Below are 25,032 nucleotides of genomic sequence, written 5' to 3' on the forward strand. Positions count from 1 at the left end.
TTAACGTTGGCTGTAAGCAACAAACGCATACGTGAAATATAAAACACTCAACTTTAAGAGAGCACGTTTTCCAAGGATGAGGACTGCTCTCCAAGACTTTGACTGGGAGGGAATATTGGCATCTATGAACACAGAACAGAAATGGGAATTCTTCAAAAAATCTGTATGTGTACTCACTGCAAAGTATATTCACATGGGCAATAAGTTTAAAAGGCTAAAAATAATAATTTAATGTGGCTCACAGCCAACGTTAAAAAAAGCTATAAATAATAAGAAAATTGCTTTTAAAAAAAAATATAAAAATGAAGGAACACTATAATCATTTTAAATGTTACAAATGATACAACTGAATATGTAAAAAGAAAATAAATTTCAAATAAGACAAGATGGTGGATGCGTAGTTGGAGAGGTCTGGTCCTGTTCTGCTCTCCATCGCCCCTGTACAGCTCCATCAGCATACGATTGCCCCCTTACACCTCCTAGCACCTCATGGTCAAGATTGGGTATCAAAAACCTTGCCCCCGGTCTCAGCCAGCTCCTTGGCCTACCCTCACTATGGATCGCTTCCTGACCAGGATTTCACAGGGGATCTGGAGAAAGATAAGATATTAGCGCTCTCTTGACAGGAGATACATCACAGCCAACTCTCTCCTCACAATACCCCCCACCATCCCAGGCAAAAACAAATCCCCGTCCCTTATTTTGCCTAAGCCAACGGCTTTTGAAGTAATTTGTTCCCAAGGCCCTCACCAATTTTTTTTCATTTCTGCTATTTATCAAACTACTTTGAAACTTCCCCACTCATTGAGGACCTCCACCCCTACATGCGGAAATGGTCTCCTATCATACAGCCAATTACTCTTCCGTGTTGGGACAAGATTTGGTCCTCAACATCAAAAGTATCTATATGTGTGGCGCAGAGAGAGATCGCATTTAAAGTCTTACTATTCTGGTATAGAACGCCAGAGGTACTATATTGTCTAGATCCTTCATTACCCCCCTTATGTTGGTGCTATGGTAAAAAAGGGAACCATTACCATATCTTCTGGCAATGCAAGTTAATTATACCCTTTTGATCTATGGTGATGTCTCTGCTTCAATGTATATTTGAGTCCCCTCTCCCATTGGATCCGTTACATTACCTCCAAGGCCTTCCTTTTCTTGGAATTGGAAAATTTTTCAAACAAACTAGCTTCATAAATTATATTACCTGCCAAGAGAGTTATTCCAATGTATCTCCTACCCCTCTTTCTCAAGACAATTTTTTTAAGGTAATTGTTGAGATCTGCAGAATGGAGATAATGACTGCTCTGGTGGTGGATGCTTTGGCCAGGTTCAATAAGATTTGGGATACGTGGAACAATTCTGGGTTTGGTTCCCCTCCCGAATCCTGATTGGGCCGGACGCAGTCATTAGGTACCATGGCGTCCTGCCTCTATGTACTCTTGCCTCTCCTTTTGCAGATACAGTTTAAATATTCAGTCTAACAACTTATAACCCCTTTGTGTATATATCTCTGTACTTGTATACCGTTCACTTATTGTCTATATGTTAGTGCTCACAAGTAGACTATTATCTTGATGGATACTTGTACTTGATCTACTTGCAACTGTTACATTTTCGTAAAATTCTTGTCCGTCTTTATACGCAAAATATGCTTTGTTTGTAATTCACAAAACTTTAATTTAAAATATAATTATAAAAAAAATTAATGACAGGTTGCAAAAGATAGAACAAACCCCCAAAAATTCTTCAAATATATTCATAGAAAAAAGGTAAGGTCTGAGCATATAGGCCTTTTACAAAATAATCTGGAGTGGGTGACGGGGGACAAATAGAAGGCAAATTTATTAATTACTTTCTTCAGCACTGGGGAGCTCAAGTCCATAATGGGGATGGTTTTGACACAGCCCCAAATGGTCCGCAATGGCTCAAAAGTGAAATATTTAAACAGAATAAAGGTGGCTAAAGCACGTGGACCAGATTGCATCCACCCACAGATCCTGAGCTCTGTCATTTCAAAGCCATCATTTTTAATTTTTAGGGACTCCTTAATGACTGGAATAGTACCACTGGAATGGTGTAGGGCAGTGTGGTAACTATAGACATGTTAGTTTAACTTCTATACTTGGGAAGATATTGGAGAATTTGATAACAGATCACATAGATGAGTTCTTGCTGTAAAAAAAATATTTTAACCACTTAAAGTGGTTCTGCACTCAAAATACAACATTTGCCCATTCTGTTGCCTATAGTTAATATATCTCATAATGCCACCTGTTTTTTTTTTTTGATTCACCTACCTTTTGTAATCTTCAGTACTTTATTTCAAACCCCTGCGGCGATGGGCGGTCTCTTGCGGCGATGGGCGGTCTCTTGCGGGGATCAGCGTAATTTCCTGTTGGAGATCACAGGAGACAGTGCGGCTAATGCACCCGACATCTCGCGAGATTTCGGGTGCTACAGCCGACATCTCGCGAGATTTCGGGTGCTACAGCCAACATCTCGCGTGATTTTGGTAATTACAGCCGAGATCTCGCGAGATCTCGGCTGTAATTACCAAAATCACGCGAGATGTTGGCTGTAGCACCCGAAATCTCGCGAGATGTCGGCTGTAGCACCCGAAATCTCGCGAGATGTCGGGTGCATTAGCCGCACTGTCTCCTGTGATCTCCAACAGGAAATTACGCTGATCCCCGCAAGAGACCGCCCATCGCCGCAGGGGTTTGAAATAAAGTACTGAAGATTACAAAAGGTAGGTGAATCAAAAAAAAAAAACAGGTGGCATTATGAGATATATTAACTATAGGCAACAGAATGGGCAAATGTTGTATTTTGAGTGCAGAACCACTTTAAGGACGGCCTCACGCCGATGTACGTCAGCAGAATGGCACAAGCACATACAGGTACATTGCCCTTTAAGAGCCCAGCCATGGGTCGCACGCGCTGCCAGCGGCGTACTCACGACCCGGTCCTGAGCTCCGTGACCGTGGCTTGGGTCACAGAGCTGAAGAACGGAGAGAGGTAAGTGTAACAAACCTCTCCCTGTGCTTCCTAGTGAGCTTGTCACTGATTATCTGTTCCCTGTCAAACTCTTATTGAGATTTTTTTTTTTTTTACAAAAATATGACTATGTATTAGCCTAAACTGAGGAAAAAAATGTTTTTTTGACAATTTTTTGGGGATATTTATTATAGAAAAAAAGTAAAAAAAATTGCATTTTTTTTTCAAAATTGTCACTCTATTTTTGTTTATAGCGCAAAAAATAAAAACCGCAGAGGTGATCAAATACCACCAAAAGAAAGCTCTATTTGTGGGAAAAAAAGGACGACAATTTTGTTTGGGAGCATCGTCGCACGACTGCGCTATTGTCAGTTAAAGCGATGCAGTGCCGAATCTCAAAAAGGGGCCTGGTCCTTTAGCTGCAAAATGGTCCGGGGCTTAAGTGGTTAAGCAACAGACAGCATGGATTCATGAAAGACAGAAGTTTTCAAACAAATTTGATTTATTTTTATGAGGTTCTGTAAGTAAAACCTTGGAAAGAGGTGTGGCTGTTGACATAGTATATTTAGATTTTGCCAAAGAGTTTGACAGTTCCCCACACACGGCTAATGTGCAAATAAAGGTCTACGGGCTTGGAGAGATCCGTTTGTAAATGCATCGAAAACTGGCTAAAAGAATTCAGAGAGTAGTGGTTAATGATTCTTACTCTGAATGGCCTACGGTTATTAGCGGTGTACCCCAAGGTTCAGTGTTGGGACCCTTACTTTTTAATATCTTTATAAATGATATAGGGTCTGGTATTAAAAGTACCATTTCAGTGTTTGCAGGTGACACCAAGCTATGCGGTGGACTAACGTCCTTACAGGATGTCTCCAACTTACAAGCTGGCCTCAATGCACTGTTTTTAATTGTGCAACTATGTGGTAAATGAGGTTTAATGTTGATAAATGTAAATTTATGGGAGCTAAGAATATGCACGTATCATACATACTAGGGGGAGTTCAACTGGGGGAATCCATAGTGGATAAGGATCTGGGGGTTTTGGTAGATCATAAGCTTAATGATGGCATTTAATGCCAAGCTGAGGTTTCCAAAGCAAGCAAAGTCCTTTCTTTCTTCTATTTAGAGGGTTATGGACTCCAGAGAGACATGGGTTTCCCCTGTACAAATCATTATTAAGACCTCATCTGCAATATGCAGTTTTGGGCACCAGTTCTCAAATAGGATATCCAAACTGGAGAAAGTGCAGAGAAGGGCAACCAAACTGATAAGAGGCATGGAGGAACTCCGATATGAGGAAATATTAGAGGAACTGCATTTATTCTCTTGAGAAGAGGAAATTAAGGAGGGGGGGGGGGGGTATGATCAACATGCACAAAATACATAAGGGGTTCATATAGTAAACTTGGTGTTGAGTTGTTCACTTTAAGGTCATCACAGCAGACAAGGGGGCACTCCTCTTCTTCTATATGTGAAGGTTAAATCTCTTTTCCTCTAGATGTAAAGATCGCCCCCTTGTCCTCTGTAATGACCTGAAAGTGAATAACTACATCAAGTTCAATATGTGGACCACTTAAGTATTTATACATGTCGCCCCTTAATCACCTCTTCTCAAGAGAATAAGTTCTCTGTAGGATGTGCCTACAGAAGTCTCAAAAGATAAAAAAGAGAGCGCACCAGCCCCTAGTGCAACATTGTTTATTGGCTAAAATTAAATAGAAAAAGAACCACTGAACACTCACATTGCGTTGGTATAAATAATTGCATCTGTGTATGGCTGTAGTGGCTCTCCTGAGTTAAGGATTCCAGGTTGGATCCAAGGCAAGCTGACAGTCTCTGTATCTGTGAGACCTGAAGAAGTAGGCCGCGTCTTCTGAAACCTGTAGTCATAGCAACCACCAGCATCCCTTGCCAGCTGGCTTTGTATGAGGATCACGTGTATCCGTGTGGAGTCATCCTTTCCAAGATCCTTGCTGTGAGCGGGTGGCTCTCATGCAGCTTGTCGGCGGCTGCTTGCATATGCATCAAAGTTCAAGACTGTCAGCTTGCCTTGGATCTAGCCTGGAATCCTGCACTCAGAGCCACTACAGCCTTACACAGACGTGCTTATTTTTACCAACACAATGTGAGTGTTCAGTGTTACTTTTTCTATTTAATTTTATCTCTTAAACGGTGTTGCACTAGGGGCTGGTTCATTCTCTTTTATCTTTATAGCTATCAGTCTTCCCACTGGTTTGATGGAGCACGGCAAACAAACGTACGCCATGTTGGTTTAACCCCTTCTTTTGACATTTCATGACTCTCATTATATCATTGAGGATTTATATTCTCTAAACAATTTTTGTGGAACTCTTCATGATTTCACCGTTCATCGTGTAATTTTTATAATTGTTCTTTGACTCTTTGGACTTTAGCGCTGTGGTGTTTTACTTTTTGTTTATCTTCCTACAGAAGTCTCTGCAGATTTCTTTTGATTGGTTTTGGTTCTTTATGGCTTATTCTGCAAATCCCTTCTGGGGAAAAGAAAGGCTTCATATGGATCGGTGGCCTACAGCCCTGAAGGCCAGAAGGGGACTGTACCTGAACCCTGTATGCAAGTTGAGGGATGGTTTATATTGTTCCCAGTCCATGCTGTTTCCTGCGGACAGTGATCTCAAGGGGGTACTTGGTATCCAGTGACCTTGCTGCTAGAGTACTGTACAGGTCCAATGTGGGGATTCTAGGCCCTGAAATGTGCCCCCCACAACCTGCCAGGTAGTCTCTAGAATGGTGCTTATCGACATAATTGATGGATACTGGGATATCCATCCTTCTGATGAATTGGAAGGTCTTGATTGCAGAAGCCAGCCTGTCTGGCTTTGAAGGTATTTTGAGAGCCTTTTGGTTCAGGGAAGGTGGCCATTGGGGAGTGGAGGTTGTCAAATCTTGATCCAGAGCTTCAGATGATTTGGCTGGTTCTCCTGCACTGGTCTGTCTACCTTCAGGGTCTCCATCAGGGTGCAGCAGAATGACCATCAAGAAGCAACACTGCTTATGTTGTGTGAGGATTGTCCATTTCATCCCCAGCCATATACCATGGGGGTGCATCTTGGATTTATTCCAATCTGTTGTGGAGATCTGGCTTTACCATCAAGGGGCAGATGTAGGCCTTTGCTGTTAGTTTCAGAGACCTATCACATCTCATTCTTTCATAAAAAGCCATTGTACAGGGTATTACTTAGATTGCTTTCCTTTTGCATGCCCCCTTGTTTGTTTTACGTGAGAACCTAATTTGGTCTCGTCTGTTTTGTAGACTTTTCTGCTTCAGCCATCTTCTCCTCCCAGCAGTTCAGGATACCACAGATGTGAACAGTAAGTGCAGCGCTCAAAATGAAGGGAAATATATGTACAGTGGTGTGAAAAAGTGTTTGCCCCCTTCCTCATTTCCTGTTCCTTTGCATGTTTGTCACACTTAAGTGTTTCGGGAAAATATTAAACCAATTTAAATAATAGTCAAGGACAACACAAGTAAACACAAAATGCAATTTGTAAATGAAGGTGTTTATTATTAAAGGTGAAAAAAAATCCAAACCACCATGGCCCTGTGTGAAAAAGTGATTGCCCCCTAAACCTAATAACTGGTTGGGCCACCCTTAGCAGCAACTGCAACCAAGCGTTTGCGATAACGTGCAATGAGGCTTTTACAGCGTCCTGGAGGAATTTTGGCCCACTCATCTTTGCAGAATTGTCCTAATTCAGTTACATTAGAGGGTTTTCGAGCATGAACGGCCTTTTTAAGGTTATACCACAACATCTCAATAGGATTCAGGTCAGGACTTTGGCTAGGCCACTCCAAAGTCTTCATTTTGTTTTTCTTCAGCCATTCGGTGGTGGACTTGCTGGTGTGTTTAGGATCATTGTCCTGCTGCAGAACCCAAGTTCGTTTCAGCTTGGGTACACGAACAGATGGTCGGATATTCTCCTTCAGGATCTCTTGGTAGACAGCAGAATTCATAGTTCCTTTTATCACGGCAAGTCTTCCAGGTCCTGAAGCAGCAAAACAGCCCCAGACCATCACACTACCACCACCATATTTTACTGTTGGTATAATGTTCTTTTTATGAAATGCAGTGTTCCTTCTACGCCAGATATACTTGGACACACACCTTCCAAAGAGTTCCACTTTTGTCTCATCGGTCCACAGAATGTTGTCCCAAAAGTCTTGGGGATCATCAAGATGTGTTGTGGAGAAATTGAGACGAGCTTTGATGTTCTTTTTGCTCAGCAGTGGTTTTCTCCTTGGAACTCTGCCATGCAGGCCATTTTTGCCCAGTCTTTTCCTGATGGTGGAGGCATGAACGCTGACCTTAACTGAGGCAAGTGAGGCCTGCAGTTCCTTGGACGACGTTGTGGGGTCTTTTGTGACCTCTTGGATGAGTCGTCGCTGCACTCTTGGGGTAATTTTGGGCGGCCGGCCACTCCTGGGAAGGTTCACCACTGTTCCATGTCTTCGCCATTTGTGGATAATGGCTCTCACTGTGGTTCGCTGGATTCCCAAAGCTTTGGAAATGGCTTTACAACCCTTTCCAGACTGATAGATCTCAATTACTTTCTTTCTCAAATTTTACCTGAATTTCTTTGGGTCTCGGCATGATGTGTAGCTTTTAAGGATCTTTTGGTGGACCTTACTGTGTCAAGCAGCTCCTATTTAAGTGATGCCTTGATTGTGAACAGGTGTGGCAATAATCAGGCCTGGGTGTGGCTAGAGAAATTGAACTCAGGTGTGGACAACCACAGTTATAGTATGTTTTAACAAGGGGGGCAATCACTTTTTCACACAGGGCCATGATGGTTTGGATTTTTTTTCACCTTTAATAATAAACACCTTCATTTACAAATTGCATTTTGTGTTTACTTGTGTTGTCCTTGACTATTGTTTAAATTGGTTTGATGTTCCGAAACACTTAAGTGTGACAAACATGCAAAGGAACAGGAAATGAGGAAGGGGGCAAACACTTTTTCACACCACTGTGTGTGTGTGTGTGTGTATATATATATATATATATATATATATATATATATATATATATATATATATATATATATACACAGTGCACATAAATGATCTAAGAAGAAACTCAGTGTATAAACACTAAAATATACATGTATAATAGACCAAAAAATGAATGTACTATGTGACGATCAAAATATGAGTGAATAATGTCCAATAATGTGAAGAAAAAAATTATTTAAAAAATAAATTATAGTCCTTAGTGTTTGGACAGGTGAACAAAACAATAAATTGTAGATATCCAAAATGTGGTTCAAAATAACTGATACTTGAACTGGATAACGATGTGACAAAGGAAAACTTGATAAGTGATCCACCACCAGAGACCCAAAAGGCTTACCGGCACAATTAAACCCAAATGAGTGTACATCCAATGGGTCAATCCGGCTTGTAGGGCCACACACCCAGGGCAAACTGTCACAGAGGACACAACTTCCAACCAGAAGACCAACTCCAACAATGGACCTCAATGGGATAGGTGATAGACAAAGAGCCACATAGATATTTGCTCCAATAGGACAAATTTATGAAAAAGTAGAAGGCGTAGGCACATAGTGTAATCCCATTTAAATCGGAAGTAATTTATTCAGTAAAAAGGGAGGAAATACACTCACATTTTAGTAGATAAAAAAAAGCGCTTGGGGATAAAACAGTGACTTCAGCAGAGCGTCCAGACTCGTTTTGTCTTAATACATCATCAGGGGTGCTCTTCTGCTGTAGACACTGTACTTGTATAATAAAAAGGTGCCTGGGTATTGAGCCACAGCCTCATGGTGTCAATTGTGTTGATTAACGTCCACTTCCTGAAACAGTCAAAATGGCGCCATGGCTTGCACTCCAAGCCTCATTCTGAAAGGGCAGGAACTGGAAGTGACTTCACTTCCGGGAACGAACAGTATTTCATCACTGCATGTGTTCCAAGCCTCGTTTTGGAGAGGCCAGAACAGGAAGCGAGCTACACAATTGACACCATGAGGCTGTGGCTCATTACCCAGGTACCTTTTTTTATGTAAGCACAGTGCCTACATCAGAAGAGCACCCCAGATGATGTCTTTTAAGACAAAACGCGTCCGGACACTCTACTGAAGTCACTGTTTTATTCCTAAGCACTTTTTTGTATCTACTAAAATGTGAGTGTATTTCCTCCTTTTTTATTGAATAAATTACTTTTGATTTAAATGGGATTACATTGTGTGCCTACTTTTTCCTTTTCTTAAATGTGTCCTATTGGAGCAACTATCCATGTGGCTCTCCTATCCCATTGAGGTCCATTGTTGGAGTTGGTCTTCTGGTTGGAAGTTGTGTCCTCTGTGACAATGTCCCCTGGATGTGTGGCCCTACAAGCCTGATTGAGTTGGGTGTACACTCATTTGGGTTCAATTGCTCCGGTAAGCCTTTTAACTCTCTGGTGGTGGATCACTTATCAAGTTTGGGCACATTTTCCTTTGTCACATCGTTATCCAGTTCAAGTGTCAGTTATTTTGAACCACCATTTTGGATATCTACAATATTTTGGTTCACCTGTCCAAACACTAAGGACTATAATTTATTTTTAAAATGTTTTCCTTCACATTATTGGAGATCGTTTAGAATTTTTATAGTCACATAGTACATGAATTTTTTTGTCTATTATACATGTTTGCCATATATATATATATATATATATATATATATATATATATATATATATATATATATATATATATATATATATATATATATATATATATATAAAATTTTCACTTATGTTCACCGACTGACACAGCTCCTTTCTTTAGACCATTGGTTTCTCCTAAAGGTGGTGTAACAACCCAATGGTCTAAAGCAGTGGCCCGCCCCAACCTTTTTGGCACTGGGGACCGGCGCTGTTGAAGAAAATTGTGCCAAGGCCCGGGGGTGTATGCGGCTTTTCGCGGACAATTTATCGGGTCAATGGCTGGCGTTGGCGCTTCAATCATCCCGGCACCATCATTGATATGATGTCAGGATGATTGAAGCGCATTATTTCTATTATTACATTGTAATATATAATGAAATAGTTCAGCTCACCATAATTCAGAATGTGTCAGAGTGTCACTTTCCATGTTGCCTGTCACCAGATGCAGATTGTCACTTTCCACGTTGCCTGCCTTCAGATACAGCTTGTCACATCGCTTGTCACCAGATGCATTTTGTCCTTTGCCACCAGATGTGGATTGTCACTTGCCACGTTGCCTGCCTTCAGAAGCAGCTTGTCACTTGCCACGTCGCTTGTCACCAGATGCAGTTTGTCCCTTGCCACATCACCTACCACCAGATGCGGCTTTTCACTTGCCACATCGCCTGCTTTCATATGCAGCTTGTCACTTGCCACGTCACCTGCCACCAGATGCATTTTGTCCCTTGCCACATCACCTGCCACCAGATTTGGTTTGTCACTTGCCACGTCACCTGCCATCAAATGCAGCTTGTCATTTGCCATGTCACCTGCCACCAGATTTGGATTGTCACTTGCCACGTCACCTGCCATCAAATGCAGCTTGTCATTTACCACGTCGCCTGCCACCTGCCAGTGGTGTCACTGCAGTGGTGGCAGCACAGGTGTGTGCATTAGTTCAGAGGCAAGCCTGGAGTAGTGGGTAGTAAGGGAGAACAGTGGTAATGGGGGGGCGGGGGGTGCCGGTAGTGAGAGATTCTCATCTCTCTGCTCTTTTGCCTCACCTCCCGCATTATAGAGCCCCGCTGTGAGCGTGGAAGAGCGGCGATGCAGGCGGTGAGAGATGTCTCTGCTCGCTTGCCTCAGTATAGCGGCCCTGCTGTGAGCACGGAACAGAGGTGATGCGGTCGGGCAGTGAGAGATGTCATCTCTCTGCTCGCTCCACCGCCACTTGTCAGAAAGTGCAGCCTTCGCGGCCCGGCTGCAAACAGGCTATGGCCCGGCAGTGGGCCGCGGACCGGGGGTCGATGACCCCTGGTCTAAAGAGAGTGGCTGTGTCAGTCGGTGAATTACAGAGAAAGGGATTTTACGATTAGTACAAAAAATCCTATTTTCTCTTATATTCACCGACTGACACAGCTCCTCTCTTTAGACCATTGGGTTGTTACGCCACCTTTAGGAGAAACCAATGGTCTAAAGGGAGGAGCTGTGTCTGTCGGTGAATTACAGAGAAAAGGTGAGTAGTTCTATTCTGAGCGCTGCACTTACTGTTCACATGTTTTAATTTTTTTGCAATTGATCTATTGCTGTGCTAGCTACTTTTTTATATTGGTTGCAGACAGCGCGGTATATTTGCTATATTTTTCACAGGATACCACAAATGAAAATGACTCTTCCTTGGCAGAGTGGAACAGGGAAAAGAAGAAAAAAAACTCCTCATAGCGTAAACATTTTTCGAATTTCCTTGGAAGTTTCTGATGACATATCAATGATGAAACACAAAGAGCTTAGACACGCGGTGCGAGTTAGCTGAGCACTAGGTGGAACGCACGCTGACCCCTAGACTATTTGGATTGATTGCCATTACATGTGGCTATTTGCCATAGAATTTTTATAGCTTATATTAATGTCATTTTTGCCTGGAAGTTTTACAAATAAAGCCAAGGAGATTTGAAACATTTTTACACTATGAGGCGTATTATTTATTTTTTCTTTTCCCTGTTTCACTCTGCTAAGTGAGTCATTTTCATCTGTGGTATCCTGAACTGCTGGGCGGAGAGAACAGGAATCTTGGTTGAAGATGCACATCCAGTCACGGTGACCACACAAGCTTGATTTGACTCCTCTTGTCGTAAGGCAAGGAGGGTCAATGACATCTGGTGAGTAGGGACCCATGCTTTAACAGCCTGCTTTTACCTCTGGGAAGGAAGGTTTGCTATTACCATTTGGACATCGGTGGCTAAACATAGTTAAAACAAGTATATTTGAGACATGAGACATTTAGGATCACCGCTTTCCACCATTTTGACACATGGACTGGATTATGCATATCAATATATTCTATTAATTCATGCACAGGGATAATTTGATAAAGGATTGTTTTTCTCTTCATACATCAGGGGACGCAGAGCCATAGTAGTTACTATGTGGATTATAGGCCACCTTCAGGTGATAGACACTGGCACGCCCTTAGACAAGAAGTGCACTCCCTATATAACCCCTCCCACTACTGGAAGTACCTCAGTTTTTTCTCCATTGTCTAAGATGTTGGTCACGAGTAAAGATGTGATGTGCTGAGCTCCACTGGAGCAATGCTTGCTGGGGCTAGCCATTCTGACTGGATCCATTCAAAGTGTCCTATTTTGGGCCAAATTTAATTGTACCTGGTCCTCGTATCCAAAGAAATAAGGTTTTGCCTGTGAATGCTTCTCTTTTTAGAGAGCTGGACCCTAGGATCCAGTACTTTTTGGTAGTGAGGCCATAAAGTTTTTACTGGCAGGATGCTGTTGCACATCCAGGATTGTGGGTTTCCTCTAGGCTCCCCTGCTCCGTAAGATTTAACGAAACCCACGGTAAAGGGTGAAGATTGGGTCTGTTGGTTACCACAGAAAACCCTGCATCAGGAAAGGTAAGTGGAGTTTTCTAAGAAATCCTTTGCATTTTCTTATGAATGTCTCCTTTAAAAATAATGTTGTCATGCCTATGTATCACCACTGGGAGTTGTATTGAGAACTCACCGTCTCATGCTGGAAACAGCGCTGTGTCAGGAGCCGAACACTTCCTCCTCCGGCCGAGCAGCAGAGCCTCCAGTAAGCCTAAGGGTGGGGATTGTCTCCCCACTTGTTGTCCCCCTAGATTGGAATTTTTCCCCCTCGTGGGGATTCCGTTTTTTGTTTTAAAAGGGGGAAAGCAGCGGCGGCTCGGCGACTTTGTAATCCCCCACGCCATGCACGGGAAAACCCTTTCTTTTGGAATGGGGGGTGGAACTGTAGACAACGCGCGGGGGGGCTAACGGCGTCGGCGGTCTCCGAAGCCAAGTGCACGTGGAGGCAAGTTTTTAAAGCATACTGTGTGCTGCTGCAGGCTATGGAGGGACACGAGCAAAGAGGTGGCATGATCAGGTTTGGTGACACAGGCATTTCCTTTTGACATATTATTACTGCTTCAGGCTGGGCATTAATAGCAGCAATTTTTGCTGGACTATAGCCCTATCATTGTATGCTTCCTTCTGGTAGTGTCTCTGCGGAGTTCTAAAGGATCGATTATTTTCCGACAACCTAAATCCATGTCCAAGAAAATGTCATCCTCCTCTGAGAGTGATGCGGCCAGTCAGAGTGAGCCATCAGGGGGGACTGGTGTTGCAGCAGCGCTGGACACTTCAGCCCCTATATTTATATCACTCAGGAGGTTTTTTCTAAGTTTGGAACATAAGATTGATGCTATGATCGCTTTCCATAGTGCATCCAAGCGTAGCAGATACCCATCCAGTGCTCAGGACCCTCATACTGAGGTGCAAGGGGCAGGGGATCAGGAAGTTCTTCCAAAAGATTAGGAAGACGCTGATATCTCCTCTTCCGAGGATCCTAATATGGAGGGAGCAGTCTCGCAAGAAAGATTGTTGGTACACACCCTACTAAGTTGGCTTGCTCAACTTTTTTGCGGCCTGCAGCGCAGTCTATTGATGAGCCCACCTCTGATTTGGGATCACTAAAGCCTCCCCCATCTGGGGATGCCTTTTCTATCCATTCATGGCTAAAAAAGCTGAGGTATTCTGAATGGGAGCACCCAGATAAGCGTTTTTTTTCCTCCAAAAGTTTTCTATACTTTATCCTATGGAGGAGGAATTCTATAAGAAATGGGGGGGTTCAAGCAATCGATGCTGCAATCTCCTCGGTAAATAAAAACCTCACTTGTCCTGTAGATAATGCGCAAATGTTGAAGGATCCAACAGATAAAAAGTTGTAATTTATTTTTAAGAACAACATTTCTCTGGCAAGTTCAGTGGTGCAGCCTGCTCTTGTGGCAATTAGAGTATCTCAGTCCATAAAATACAGATAATTAAGATTATTCCTGATCAGCAGGCCCAGCAATGGGCTGGCATATCAGAAGCACTATTTTTTTTTATGGTGAATGCTATGAAAGATTCTATTATTCAAGCCTCATGGCTTATGCTAGAGTCCTATGGTTGAAAAATTGGTCAGCCAAAGCACCATGTAAAAAGCTCTTGGCCATTTTCCCATTTCATGGTAAACGATTATTTGCAGACGATTTAGATAACTATATCCAAAGGATTTCTAATGGGAAAAGTTCTCTTTTACTAGAGAAAAAGAAGTTTAGGCATTTCACCTTTAAACGTGCATCTTCTCCAGTGCCTGGAGCATCTGCCTCTAGACAGTCTCGACGCCCTCCACCATCAAGCTCAAGAGGAAGACCTCAGTTGCAGTCCCAGGGCCAAAGAAGATTTGGGGCAGGAAGCCTGCAAAGCAAAATACTAAAGCCTCCTTATGAAGGGGTGCCCCTGCTCACTCGGGTGGGGGCAAGGCTTCTACAATTTTCAAAGATCTGGCAGGAACAATGTCATGACAGATGGGTAGCTTCCTCAATTTATCTAGGTTACAAACTAGAGTTCTAAAAATTCCCGTCATATTGTTTTTTAAGATCAAACATTCCCAGAGATCCAGGGAAAAGGAAGTCTTTCTAGCTCTGGATCATCTCTTGTCCCAGAAGGTGATATCAGAGGTTCCCACAGAAGAGCAGGGTTCAAGGTTTTATTCAAACCTCTTCACGGTTCCAAAACCGAACAGGCAGGTAAGACCTGTTCTAGATGTCAAGGATCTGAAGAGGCACTTGAATATCCAGTCCTTTCGCATGGAGTCAATCGGATTGGTTGTCTCCATTCTGCAAGGAGGGGAATTTTTGGCATCAATCGATATCAAAGATGCATATCTCCATGTGCCGGTATTTCCCGCTCATCAGAAATTTCTACGCTTTAAGGTAGAAAATCGTCATTTTCAGTTTGTGGCTCTGCCGTTCGGTCTAGCTACAGCACCGTGTGAGTTCACAAAGATCCTGGCGCCTCCTATAGCCAGGTTAAGGGCTCAGGGTATAACTATCCTAGCCTATCTAGATGATCTGCTTTTAGTAGATCAGTCACCGGTCTAAACCAAATTTTAATCTCAACCATAAACTACCTAGAATTCCTAGGCTGGATACTCCTTAAAACCATCAAGGAGATTACAGTACTTGGGGCCTATAATAGATACCGTTCAAAAGAAGGTATTCTTACCCCAGGTAAGTCAGCTCCATAAAGGAACTGATTCGACTTGTCAAAACAAAGAGAAATCCTTCCATTCGGCTGTGCATGAAATTGTTAGGAAAGATGGTGGCATCTTTCAAAGCCGTTCCTTATGCACAGTTTCATTCAAGACTGCTACAAAACACCATTCTGCTGGCCTGGAACAAAAAAAAGCCCAGGCTTTGGACTTTCCAATGCGTTTATCCCCCAAAGTGCTTCAGAGCCTCAATTGGTGGTTGATATCCAGCAACCTCCAACAGGGAAAATTGTCTCTACTAATATCCTGGAAAGGGGTAACAATGTATGCCAGCCTTGTAGGCTGGGGAGCAGTCCTGGAAGAATCATCTGTCCAGGGAAAGTGGTCCAAGTCAGAAAGGACCTTGCCCATCAATATTCTAGAAATTCTGGCAGTACCTCTGGCCCTAGAGGCCTGGACGCTCAGACTACAGAATTGTCCTGTCGGGATTCAATCCGACAATCCCATGGCTGTGGCCTACATCAATCACCAGGAGGGCACGAGAAGTCGTGCAGCCCAAAAAGAGGTGAATCATGTTCTAGCTTGGGCAGAAAGCAACATTCTTTGCCTATCGGCGATTTTCATTCCAGGGATAGAAAATTGACAGGCGGACTACTTAAGTCGCCAACAGTTGTTTCCGGGAGAATGGTCCCTTCACCCCGACATCTTTCTGCCGATATGTCAAAGATTGGGTGTTCCGGACATGGATCTGTTCGCGTCCAGATTCAACAACAAGGTAAACAACTTTGTGTCAAGGACGAGGGATTCGCTTGCATGCGGAACAGACACCTTGTTCTTTCCATGGGATCAGTTCTTGCTGATCTATGCATTTCCTGCGGGTTCTGCTGCTTCTGCGCCTTCTTTGCAGGGTCGAGCAGGAACGGTAAGAGGTATTCTGGTGGCCCCAGCGTGGCCCAGAAGATCTTGGTTTGGCGAGATCATAAAGATGTCAGTAGGGGACCCTTGGACCCTGCCGCTGTGGCCAGACCTTCTCGCACAAGGTCCGATATTCCATCCTACCATACAAACGCTAAATTTAAGGGTTTGGCTATTGAAACCCACATTCTATAGGACCGTGGGTTATCTTCTTCAGTAGTGTCTACTTTGGTTAAAGCTAGGAAGCCGGCTTCCAGAATCTCATACTATAGAGTCTGGAAGGCATTTGTCTCTTTGTGTGGATCCAGGGGTTGGCACCCCAGGAAGTATGTCACAGGTGGGATCCTTGAATTCCTGCAAATGGGATTGGAAATTAAGCTGACCTTGAGTACTATCAAGGGCCAGGTCTCGGCCTTATTAGTATTCTTTCAACGGCCTCTTGCTTCTCACTCTCTGGTACGTTGTTTTACTCAGGGAGTAACGCAAATTAATCCTCCCATCAGGGCACCCCTGAATCCTTGGGATTTGAATTCAATCTTGTCGGCTTTACAGAAGCAGCCTTTTTAGCCTATACGGGAAATTCCTTTGGTTCTTTTGTTGAGAAAAATAAGCTTATGGTCTATAGAAGAAAAATCCTCCTTTTCATGTTAAAGCACACTCCACCAGGGCTGTTAGTGCCTCTTGGGCAGTGCATCACCAGGCCTCCATGGCTCAGATCTGCAAGGCCGCAACTTGGTCTTCGGTCCTTACATTTACCAGATTCTATCAAATCGATGTAAAAGGTCATGAGGATATTGCCTTCGGGCGTAGTGTACTGCAGGCTGCAGTATAAGTCCTCCTAGCCTCTTAATGCCCTACCTTGTTGTGTCTCCCTCCCTTCAGTTGCCATTGCTATGGGACATCACACATAGTAACTACTATGGCTCTGTGTCCCCTGATGTATGAAAAGAAAACAGGATTTTTAAAAATGGCTTACCTGTAAAGTCCTTTTCTTTGAAATGCATCAGGGGACACAGAGGTCCCTACCTTCTTTACTATACACGTATATTGCTTGGCTAGAAAACTGAGGTACTCCCAGTAGTGGGACGGGTTATATAGGGAGTGCACTTCTTGTCTTAGGGCGTGGCAGTGTCCATATCCCTGAAGGTGGCCTATAACCCACATAGTAACTACTATGGCTCTATGTCCTCTGATGTACTTCAAAGATAAGGATTTTTACAGGTAAGCTGTTTTTAAAAATCCTGTTTTTTTAAATTGGATTTGTTTATATTGCATATAAATGGTGTTTTGGGAATCGGTTTATCATGTACTATTTATTCAAGTAGGAATACTTGGACATTGGATTCCTTTGCATTTTTATTACACTTGTCACTTTATAGATACATTGAATTCACAATATAGCAAGTGCTGTTAGTCATGGGGTTTCTCTCCAGTGTATTTATCACAATGTTAAAAATTACCTTTCCTTTTTAATCTGCTAGTCATGTAATGTTCTGTAAATTTCAGTGCAATATGGCAACCTAGAGGCTTTCTGTAGTGTATACAGTTAGTGTACAGAATTTCCCCAAAGATGTAATTTCCTTCTTGTATGATTTGGCCCACTGATTTTCCCAGAAGTCTGATCATTGTACATTGCAAGGATTTTAACAGAAGGGAATGTGTATTATGTGTATTTTATAAAATGGCAAATGATTCGTATTTGTTTTTCTTCAAGGAGGATCGAGGATCGGGATCTTCTGTTTTCAGATTTCCCAAAGCGATATCTGTTCCAAGGATCACTCGTGTTAATCTAAGGGATTTGATTTTTTGCATGGAACAAGAGCGAACAAGCCGGCATTCTTTGACCCTGTATCGGGCCCTCCAGAAATAGATTCCATGGCCATCACGCCAATATTGCACTATATTGAAACTTGTTTTGGAACTTCTATTCTTGATTTTGTTTACAGGCTTTTTTTATTGCAGTGAAACACCCTGTACTGATTTGTATTTTTTTGTTTTATATGTGTCTGCTTGACAGATGGAGATGCCAAAAACTGCAATCTGTAGAAATATTTAATATATGTGCCATTTTTCTTTCACTAAACGGTGCCTTCATTTGTCAGGATTTCTGGGGTATTTGAAGTTCGTATTTACAGAACACAATTTCATTGCAATATACTCAAATAACCAACTTCTCTTTTTTATAGTATTTTATTTGTTAGGGATGAATGATTCTTTAAAAAAAAAAAAAAAAAAAAAAAGTTACATACTTTACAGGATGAGAGATGGTAATTTAGTATCGGGTAATAAACCAATTAGTCCTCTTCCCAGTAATCCCATTAATGAGCATGCTTATATCCTAAAAGTGTGGCTGTTTAACTGTCCTGCAGATTCTGCCAAATTTGCAGATTCTGGTGAAGTAAGATTTTACTCCCACACCCAGTTATCTGTTCAGTGGGTACCTCCACTTGGAGATGTGTGATGTATCCCAGCCTCAAACAGCCAAGAATTAATCTGTAAACCACATTAGTTAAAGCTTGTATAAGCTTTACATTTCAGTCCGTTTTAATATTTTTAGGGCTACACAAAAAAAAAGCTGGTGATCTTGTACAAGTGGCCCAAGCACATTGCACAAACACCATTGTCGCAGTGAGGACATTTTTTATTTTATTTTTGAAAGAAAAACTCATTTGCACACAATCTGTAAAGCCACCAAAGATATAGGTGGCTTTTAAGATGAGACCATGGACCAATCTGTCTTACGTCAGTTTCATAGACCTGAAACCTTACATGTATAAGATAAGCACTTGAAAGGTTTATTGTGAGTGTGTGTAAAAAAAACACTCCCCAGAAACCCAGTGGCTCCCCAAACTAGGTTTCCTTGATGCAACATGGGCCATCAATGTAGGCAAGTCAACCTGGATAGACTATGTCCCTGAACTCTCTTGCTCAGAGCCTTTTACTGAGGGTTAATATGTGCTTGTATATAGTGACAGCAGTATCGACATATTCCCAGAGTCATTGCAATTCTGAAGATACATGTATAAACTTGCATTGATTCACAGGTTTTCCATCCTAATTCTCAGTGTTGGAACCAGAGATGGAAAGGGAAGAGCCCCAAATGTAAATATCCTAATTATACAGGGAACATATTCATACACCATGGGTTATAGACACATACTGTACCTTCATGTGATTGGACACTGGCAAACTTTTGAGGACACACCACCCTGAGGCCCCCCTACCCCACCCTCTGAGTTCTAAGTTTTTTTTTTTTTTTTCTGGTGGACCCCTTCTCCTTAACAGAAAAATCAGCTTCACTAGTTCATTCTGCAATTTCAGTATGTCAAACTGCAGCTAACTGAATTGGGACCTTGAACTACCAACATGACCCTGTATTTCAGGATCATGCTGTTACACAGCAATTACAGCACTTGCCTTCTGCTCTGCTTTTTTGTGTGGCTGCCCTATAACATATCATTAGATAGCTAAACTATGGCTCTAATCTTCATTCTCATGCTGAGATTTTTGATCGCTTAAAGCTTGGATAGTTGAAGCTGCCTGCCTCACCACGTATGCCATTCCAAGAAAGATATCTGTTGGGTAAGACACTTCACCAATGGTGGGAAGGTTTTACTTCCACAGCAGGAGGTTTCAAAATCAGCCTCCTCATCTAAATTAAGAGCACCTATCCCCCTAACCAAGTTTAAACTTCTAAACTTAGAGGCGCTCCAGTCTCCCCCCAAAAAATAAAAGAGGCTACAAATACTGTAGCTGCTGACTTTCAATATAGGGACACATTCCTGCCCTTGGATCCAGCAATGTCCTCACCTGAGCCGATGTTGGTGATGGGTCCCACAGTCTTCTGGGATCTGTGATGTGTCCCAGAAAGCTTGGGGAAAGGGGGGTTGAACTTCCACTTAGCTCACTGCAGCAATCTGACTGGAAGCGGGGGAGCAGGTACCTGCCACAATTATGTACCAACTCCCCCCCCCCCCCCCCAAAAAAAGTAGGAAGGGGAGGTGGGGAGGAGGGTGAAGTTCTGCTTTAAGTTCAGCCCTTCCCTTTGGCAGAAGGCTTGGTCCAGAGAAGCCACCAAGCCATCCCTAAAGCCCTTTTTACAATGAAGGTGCACGCTCACTCCTAAGAGTGGGGTGACATCTGTTACAGGTCTATCTGGGTCACAGATATCTTAGAATGGATTTAACCTAGTTTCCATGGGGTACCAGATAGATTTCAAACTCTACCACCTCACCTCTTTCTTCTTTCAAATCATCCAAAAACTGCCCAAAGGCACTTTGATTTTCAGAAGGTCCCAAACCACCTCTTGTCCCAGGGAGTGGTCAGTACTGCCACAAGAAATGTTCAAAAGAATCTACTCAAACCTGTTTACCGTACCAAAGCCCAACTGAGATATTCATCCAATTTTGGACCTAAGATCCCTTAACAAATTCCCTCACATTCCAATATTTCATATGGAATCCTCAAGTTCAGTAATTGCCTCTTTCACCCAAGGGGAATACAGGCATCCATGGACATTAAGATGCTGATCTACATGTACATCTACATCTAGCCACTTCATCAGCCCTTTCTACTCCTCACAGTGGCAGGAAAACATTGAGTTTGTCACCCTGCCTTTTGACCTATTGTCTGCTTCTAGGATGTTCACAAAGGTCTCACTGAAAAACAGGGCATCCAAGTCACTGGTTATCTAGACCAGTGGTTCTCAGCCTCAGTCCTCAAGTACCCCAAACAGGCCATGTTTTCCTTTCCTATCTTGCACTGGTGCTTTAAAGCAGTCAATGGCTTGGTATTTTGGAAAACTATTTTATCTAAAAGAAATTCCCAAAACATGGCTTGTTGGGGGTACATGAGGACTGAGCCTGACAACCACTGATCTAGACCAATGTTTTCAGGATTTCCCTCAGATGAAAGGGCTGTGGTAATTACTAAGTCGGTGAAACTGATCAAATCACCTGTGCAAAATAATGGAAAGCCTGAAAACATGACCTGTTGAGGCACCTTGAGGACTGCGGTTGAGAAACACCACTCTTGACAACCTTCTGAATGATTCATCTCCCTTGTAGCACTTTCCACAAGACAATTCAGATGCTCCGTTCCTTTGGGTGATGCATTTCAACATGTCTGCTCTTGCCTATCCTGCACCTAGAATACCTGGATCTGGTATTAGACTTATCCCAAAATTCTTTCTTCCAGAAAAGAAAATTCTTTCTGTAAGAGCTCATGCTCTACATCTGGGATTCATCCCTACAGTAAATATATTGCAACCAAACGTAAGGTAGTAGGAATTTAAATACCCCTGATCACACAAGTACACTTCTGCAAGAAAAAATATGTACAAAATCTTTACATTAAATGATAAAATTTGATAGGAAATTTTATTTAAAATAAATATTTTGTACATTTGTTCTTACAGAAGTATACTTTTGTGATCACTGGACGGTATTTAAAATCCTACTACCTACCCTTTGTTGCAATATAAACCCCACAGAGAGATTAATCGTGAGAGTTCTAGGCCTCCTTCAAGGCAGTGCCTCTTTCAAGGAAGTACCTTTCACCCAATTCTATTCATGAACTTTCCAACAAACATTTTTTTGTCAGCATGGTAAAAGCAGGCTCTTCTACCTACCCATACTCCTATCCAGCCAAGCAAGAATGTCCTTATTTGGTGGATCACCACCCCAGCTCTAACATTCTGGAAGTCCTGCCTTCCCTACAACTTGAAAGTCCTTACAACAGACCAGGCCTGTCATGCTGGGAAGGAGTTTTTTTTTCTTAATCCTTGGTGGTTAAGGGAACATGGTTAAGAGAGGAAACCAAACTCCTCACCAACAGCTGTAGTGTTGGCCAGCACTACAGAGGAAAACGATTTGTGGTACTTTTTTACAGATCATTGCAAACTGAGCAAACAATGTGTCCAGGAAGTGGGGAAAGCAAAAAAAGTTGTAGGATGCATTACTAGAGGATCAACAGCAGGAGGAAGGAGGTCCTGATTCCCCTAAATAGATCTTATGTGAGACCTCATTTAGAATACTGTCTAGTTATGGAGATCTCACTTACAAAAAAATATTGATAAGATAGAATGAGTCCAGAGACGGGCAACAAAAATAGTGAAAGGTTTGGGGAATAAAACATAATGAGCGACTTCAGAAACTTAATATGTACAATCTAAAGGAAAGAAGGAAAAGGGAAGACATGACTAAAACCTTAAAATAAGGGGTAAATTAGGTTCGGGAGGGCAGTATTTTCAATATGAAACAAAATCAACAACACAACCATGACCCCAAACTAGCGTGGAGGCAAGTTCAAAACGAAACCTAAAGCCTCATACACATGATTAGATTGTTGGCCAACAGAGCGTCAGACTTTTGTCCGAAGGTCGTGTGCCAGGAACTTGCCTTGCATACTAACAGCGCACAATTGTCGGCCAACAAACACGAATGTAGTGACGTGGAATTCCACCTCTTGAGTGCCACCCTTTGGGCACCTTCTGCTAATGTCGTGTTTGGTGAGCATTGATTACGAGCATGCATGTTTGTACTTTGGACTTTTGTGTGACGGACTTGTGTACAGACGGTTGTCCGCCAAAAAATTTACTAGCCTGCCATCCAACCTTTTATGGCCAAAAGTTAGACAATTGTCTGAAGCAGTGTACTAAGGGTCGGCCTTTAGGCCGACGGTCTGTCTTCACACAATTCCCTGCCAAAAATCTGATCGTGTGTACAAAGCTCTAGAAAATATTTTACTGAAAGGGTAGTTGATGCTTGTAATAAACGTCCAGTAGAGGCAGTGAACAGTGAATGTCTTCAAACCTAGATCCTAGACTGGCAAAAAAGTTTCTAACATCCTGGAGCACAGAGGTTATCCCTGCAGCAATAGCCCATCCAGCTTCTGAAGGGACACCCAATCCAGGTACAATCGGACAATGCCACAACAGTATATTTCAACCATCAATAGGGCACCAGGAGCCTGACTGCATTGAAAAAAGCAAACCAGATTCTCTCATGGACAGAATCCCACTGTCCACATACCAGGAGGGGACAACTGGTAGGTGGATTATCTCAGCTGCCACCAGTTGGGCCAAGGGGAGTAGTCATTTCTTCCAGATGTGTTCAATCTGATATATCAAAGATGGGGTTTTCAGATGTAAAAATCTTGTTCTCCAGATTCAACAACAAGCTACCTCTGTTGCCAGCACCTTGGTTCCTCTTGCCCTGGCCTCAATTGCCCTGTTAATCCTCTGGTCTCAGTTCAGCCTAATTCATGCCTTCCCATCAGGGCAAATTCTGCCTTGTCTGCTCCACAAAATAGAGCAAGAGAGGTAAATCTAATTGCCTCAAATTGGCCCAAACAAATCTGTTACACAGACATATTTGGACATCAAGTAGACAGCCCCTGGCCTCTTCCTAACAGGCCAGATCGGTTGTCTTAAGGTCCTGTATTCCATCCTGTTTCACGTCTCTGGCGTTTTTGGTATGGCTGTTGAAACCCAAATATTAGGCTTCATTCACACCAATGCGTTTTGTCATGCTTTTTGCAGAAATGCAGGACATTTTTTTGAACATAGGTTCCTATGGAACATGTTCACATCAGTGCATTTTTGTGCCTCTGCATTTTTTTGAAAGGGTCAGGGACTTTTATAAACGCAAAACTGTGCTTTTTTATGGTTCAATCAATTTCAATGGAGAAGCTGCAGAAAAGCATGTAGTGCGTTTTTACTGTTATTTTGTGTTTTTGAATTTGCCCAACAACAAGTTTTACCAAAATAAGAAAAACTGCAAAATTGCGGTTAAAAAAAAACGCAGACTTAGAAAGCACTGCTGAAATGCTCAAAAGCAACATGCATAAATGTGAATCAAGCCTTAGGGATAGAGAAATTTCTGAATCTGTGATTCCTACCTTGCTGAAAGCGAGAAAATTAGCTTCCAAGAATATCTGTTATCCCACCTGGAAATTGTATTTTTCCTCCTGTGAACACTGCCAATTTAGTCCCAGAGATGACTACCTTTCATTTTGGCCTACCTACAAACAGGTTTTGCACATGCCTTTAAAGCCTAATTCCATGGGTGTTCATTCCAGTGGCCAGAATAAATTAATATTCTAGCCAATTGAAAGAATAAAATGCTTGATGTGCCTAAATGCATTTGCAAAATGTGGCTTTAGGCAAATTTTTTTTCAAGCCGCTTTTTCCTCTCCAGGAGCAAAGGCCACCAGGGGAGGGGGGAAAAAAAATCATCCTATGTGCTGGAGACCTTGTCTATCTTTTTTTTTTTTTTTTTCAAAAACCTCTGGCTTCATGCCTATACAAACCTTTATTCAATGTGTTTCCCATATCAGACCCACCTTGCAGCACCCTTTTGACCTGGAACCTTAATTTGGTTCTCTCTGCCTTGCAGAAACCATCCTTTGAACCCAGCAAAGTGCCATTTTTGGTCGTCATCACGACTGTCAGACAAGCTTCTGAATTAGCAGCCCTTTCCTATAGAGAGTCTTTCCTCATACATAACAAAGACCAGGTTGTCTTACATCCAACACTATCCTTTTCTTCTGAAGGTGGTTTCAGCTTTCACCTCAGTGAGGACATTGTTCTGCCATCCTTGTACCCTATTCCTAAGCTCCCAAAAGAATTCTCTCTACATTGCGTATACATTAGAGCAGGGCTCAAAATTTCAAATCCTGAGCTACTAGCCAGGCCTTAAGAGTTGCTCGCCACCAGTTGCCCCGCCCCTAATCATGCCCTCATACAGTTGCAAAAAAAAAGTATGTGAACCCTTTTGGAATGATGGATTTCTGCACAAATTGGTCATAAAATGTGATCTGATATTCATCTAAGTCACAACAATAGACAATCACAGTCTGCTTAAACTAATAACACA

The 25,032-nt window shown here is 42.4% G+C and overlaps 1 protein-coding gene across 2 annotated transcripts in view; it reads left to right on the forward strand.

Annotated features, from left to right (window-relative positions):
- TAF4B (TATA-box binding protein associated factor 4b) overlaps positions 1–18,326 on the forward strand; it is a 337,116-nt gene extending 318,790 nt beyond the window's left edge. The window contains exon 14 of one of the 2 annotated variants that reach the window (XM_077492599.1): positions 17,871–18,326. In XM_077492599.1, the coding sequence (XP_077348725.1) occupies positions 17,871–18,026 (156 nt within the window). In that variant the 3' untranslated portion in view covers positions 18,027–18,326. The remainder of the gene's footprint in view (positions 1–17,870) is intronic. The other variant, XM_077492600.1, reaches the window with a different exon arrangement.
- Positions 18,327–25,032: the final 6,706 nt, after the last annotated feature.

This window comes from Lithobates pipiens, unplaced genomic scaffold (assembly GCF_037356315.1).
Source record: "Lithobates pipiens isolate NorthernLeopardFrog02 unplaced genomic scaffold, aLitPip1_a1.2 Scaffold_19, whole genome shotgun sequence".
NCBI classification, from domain to species: Eukaryota; Metazoa; Chordata; class Amphibia; order Anura; family Ranidae; genus Lithobates; species Lithobates pipiens.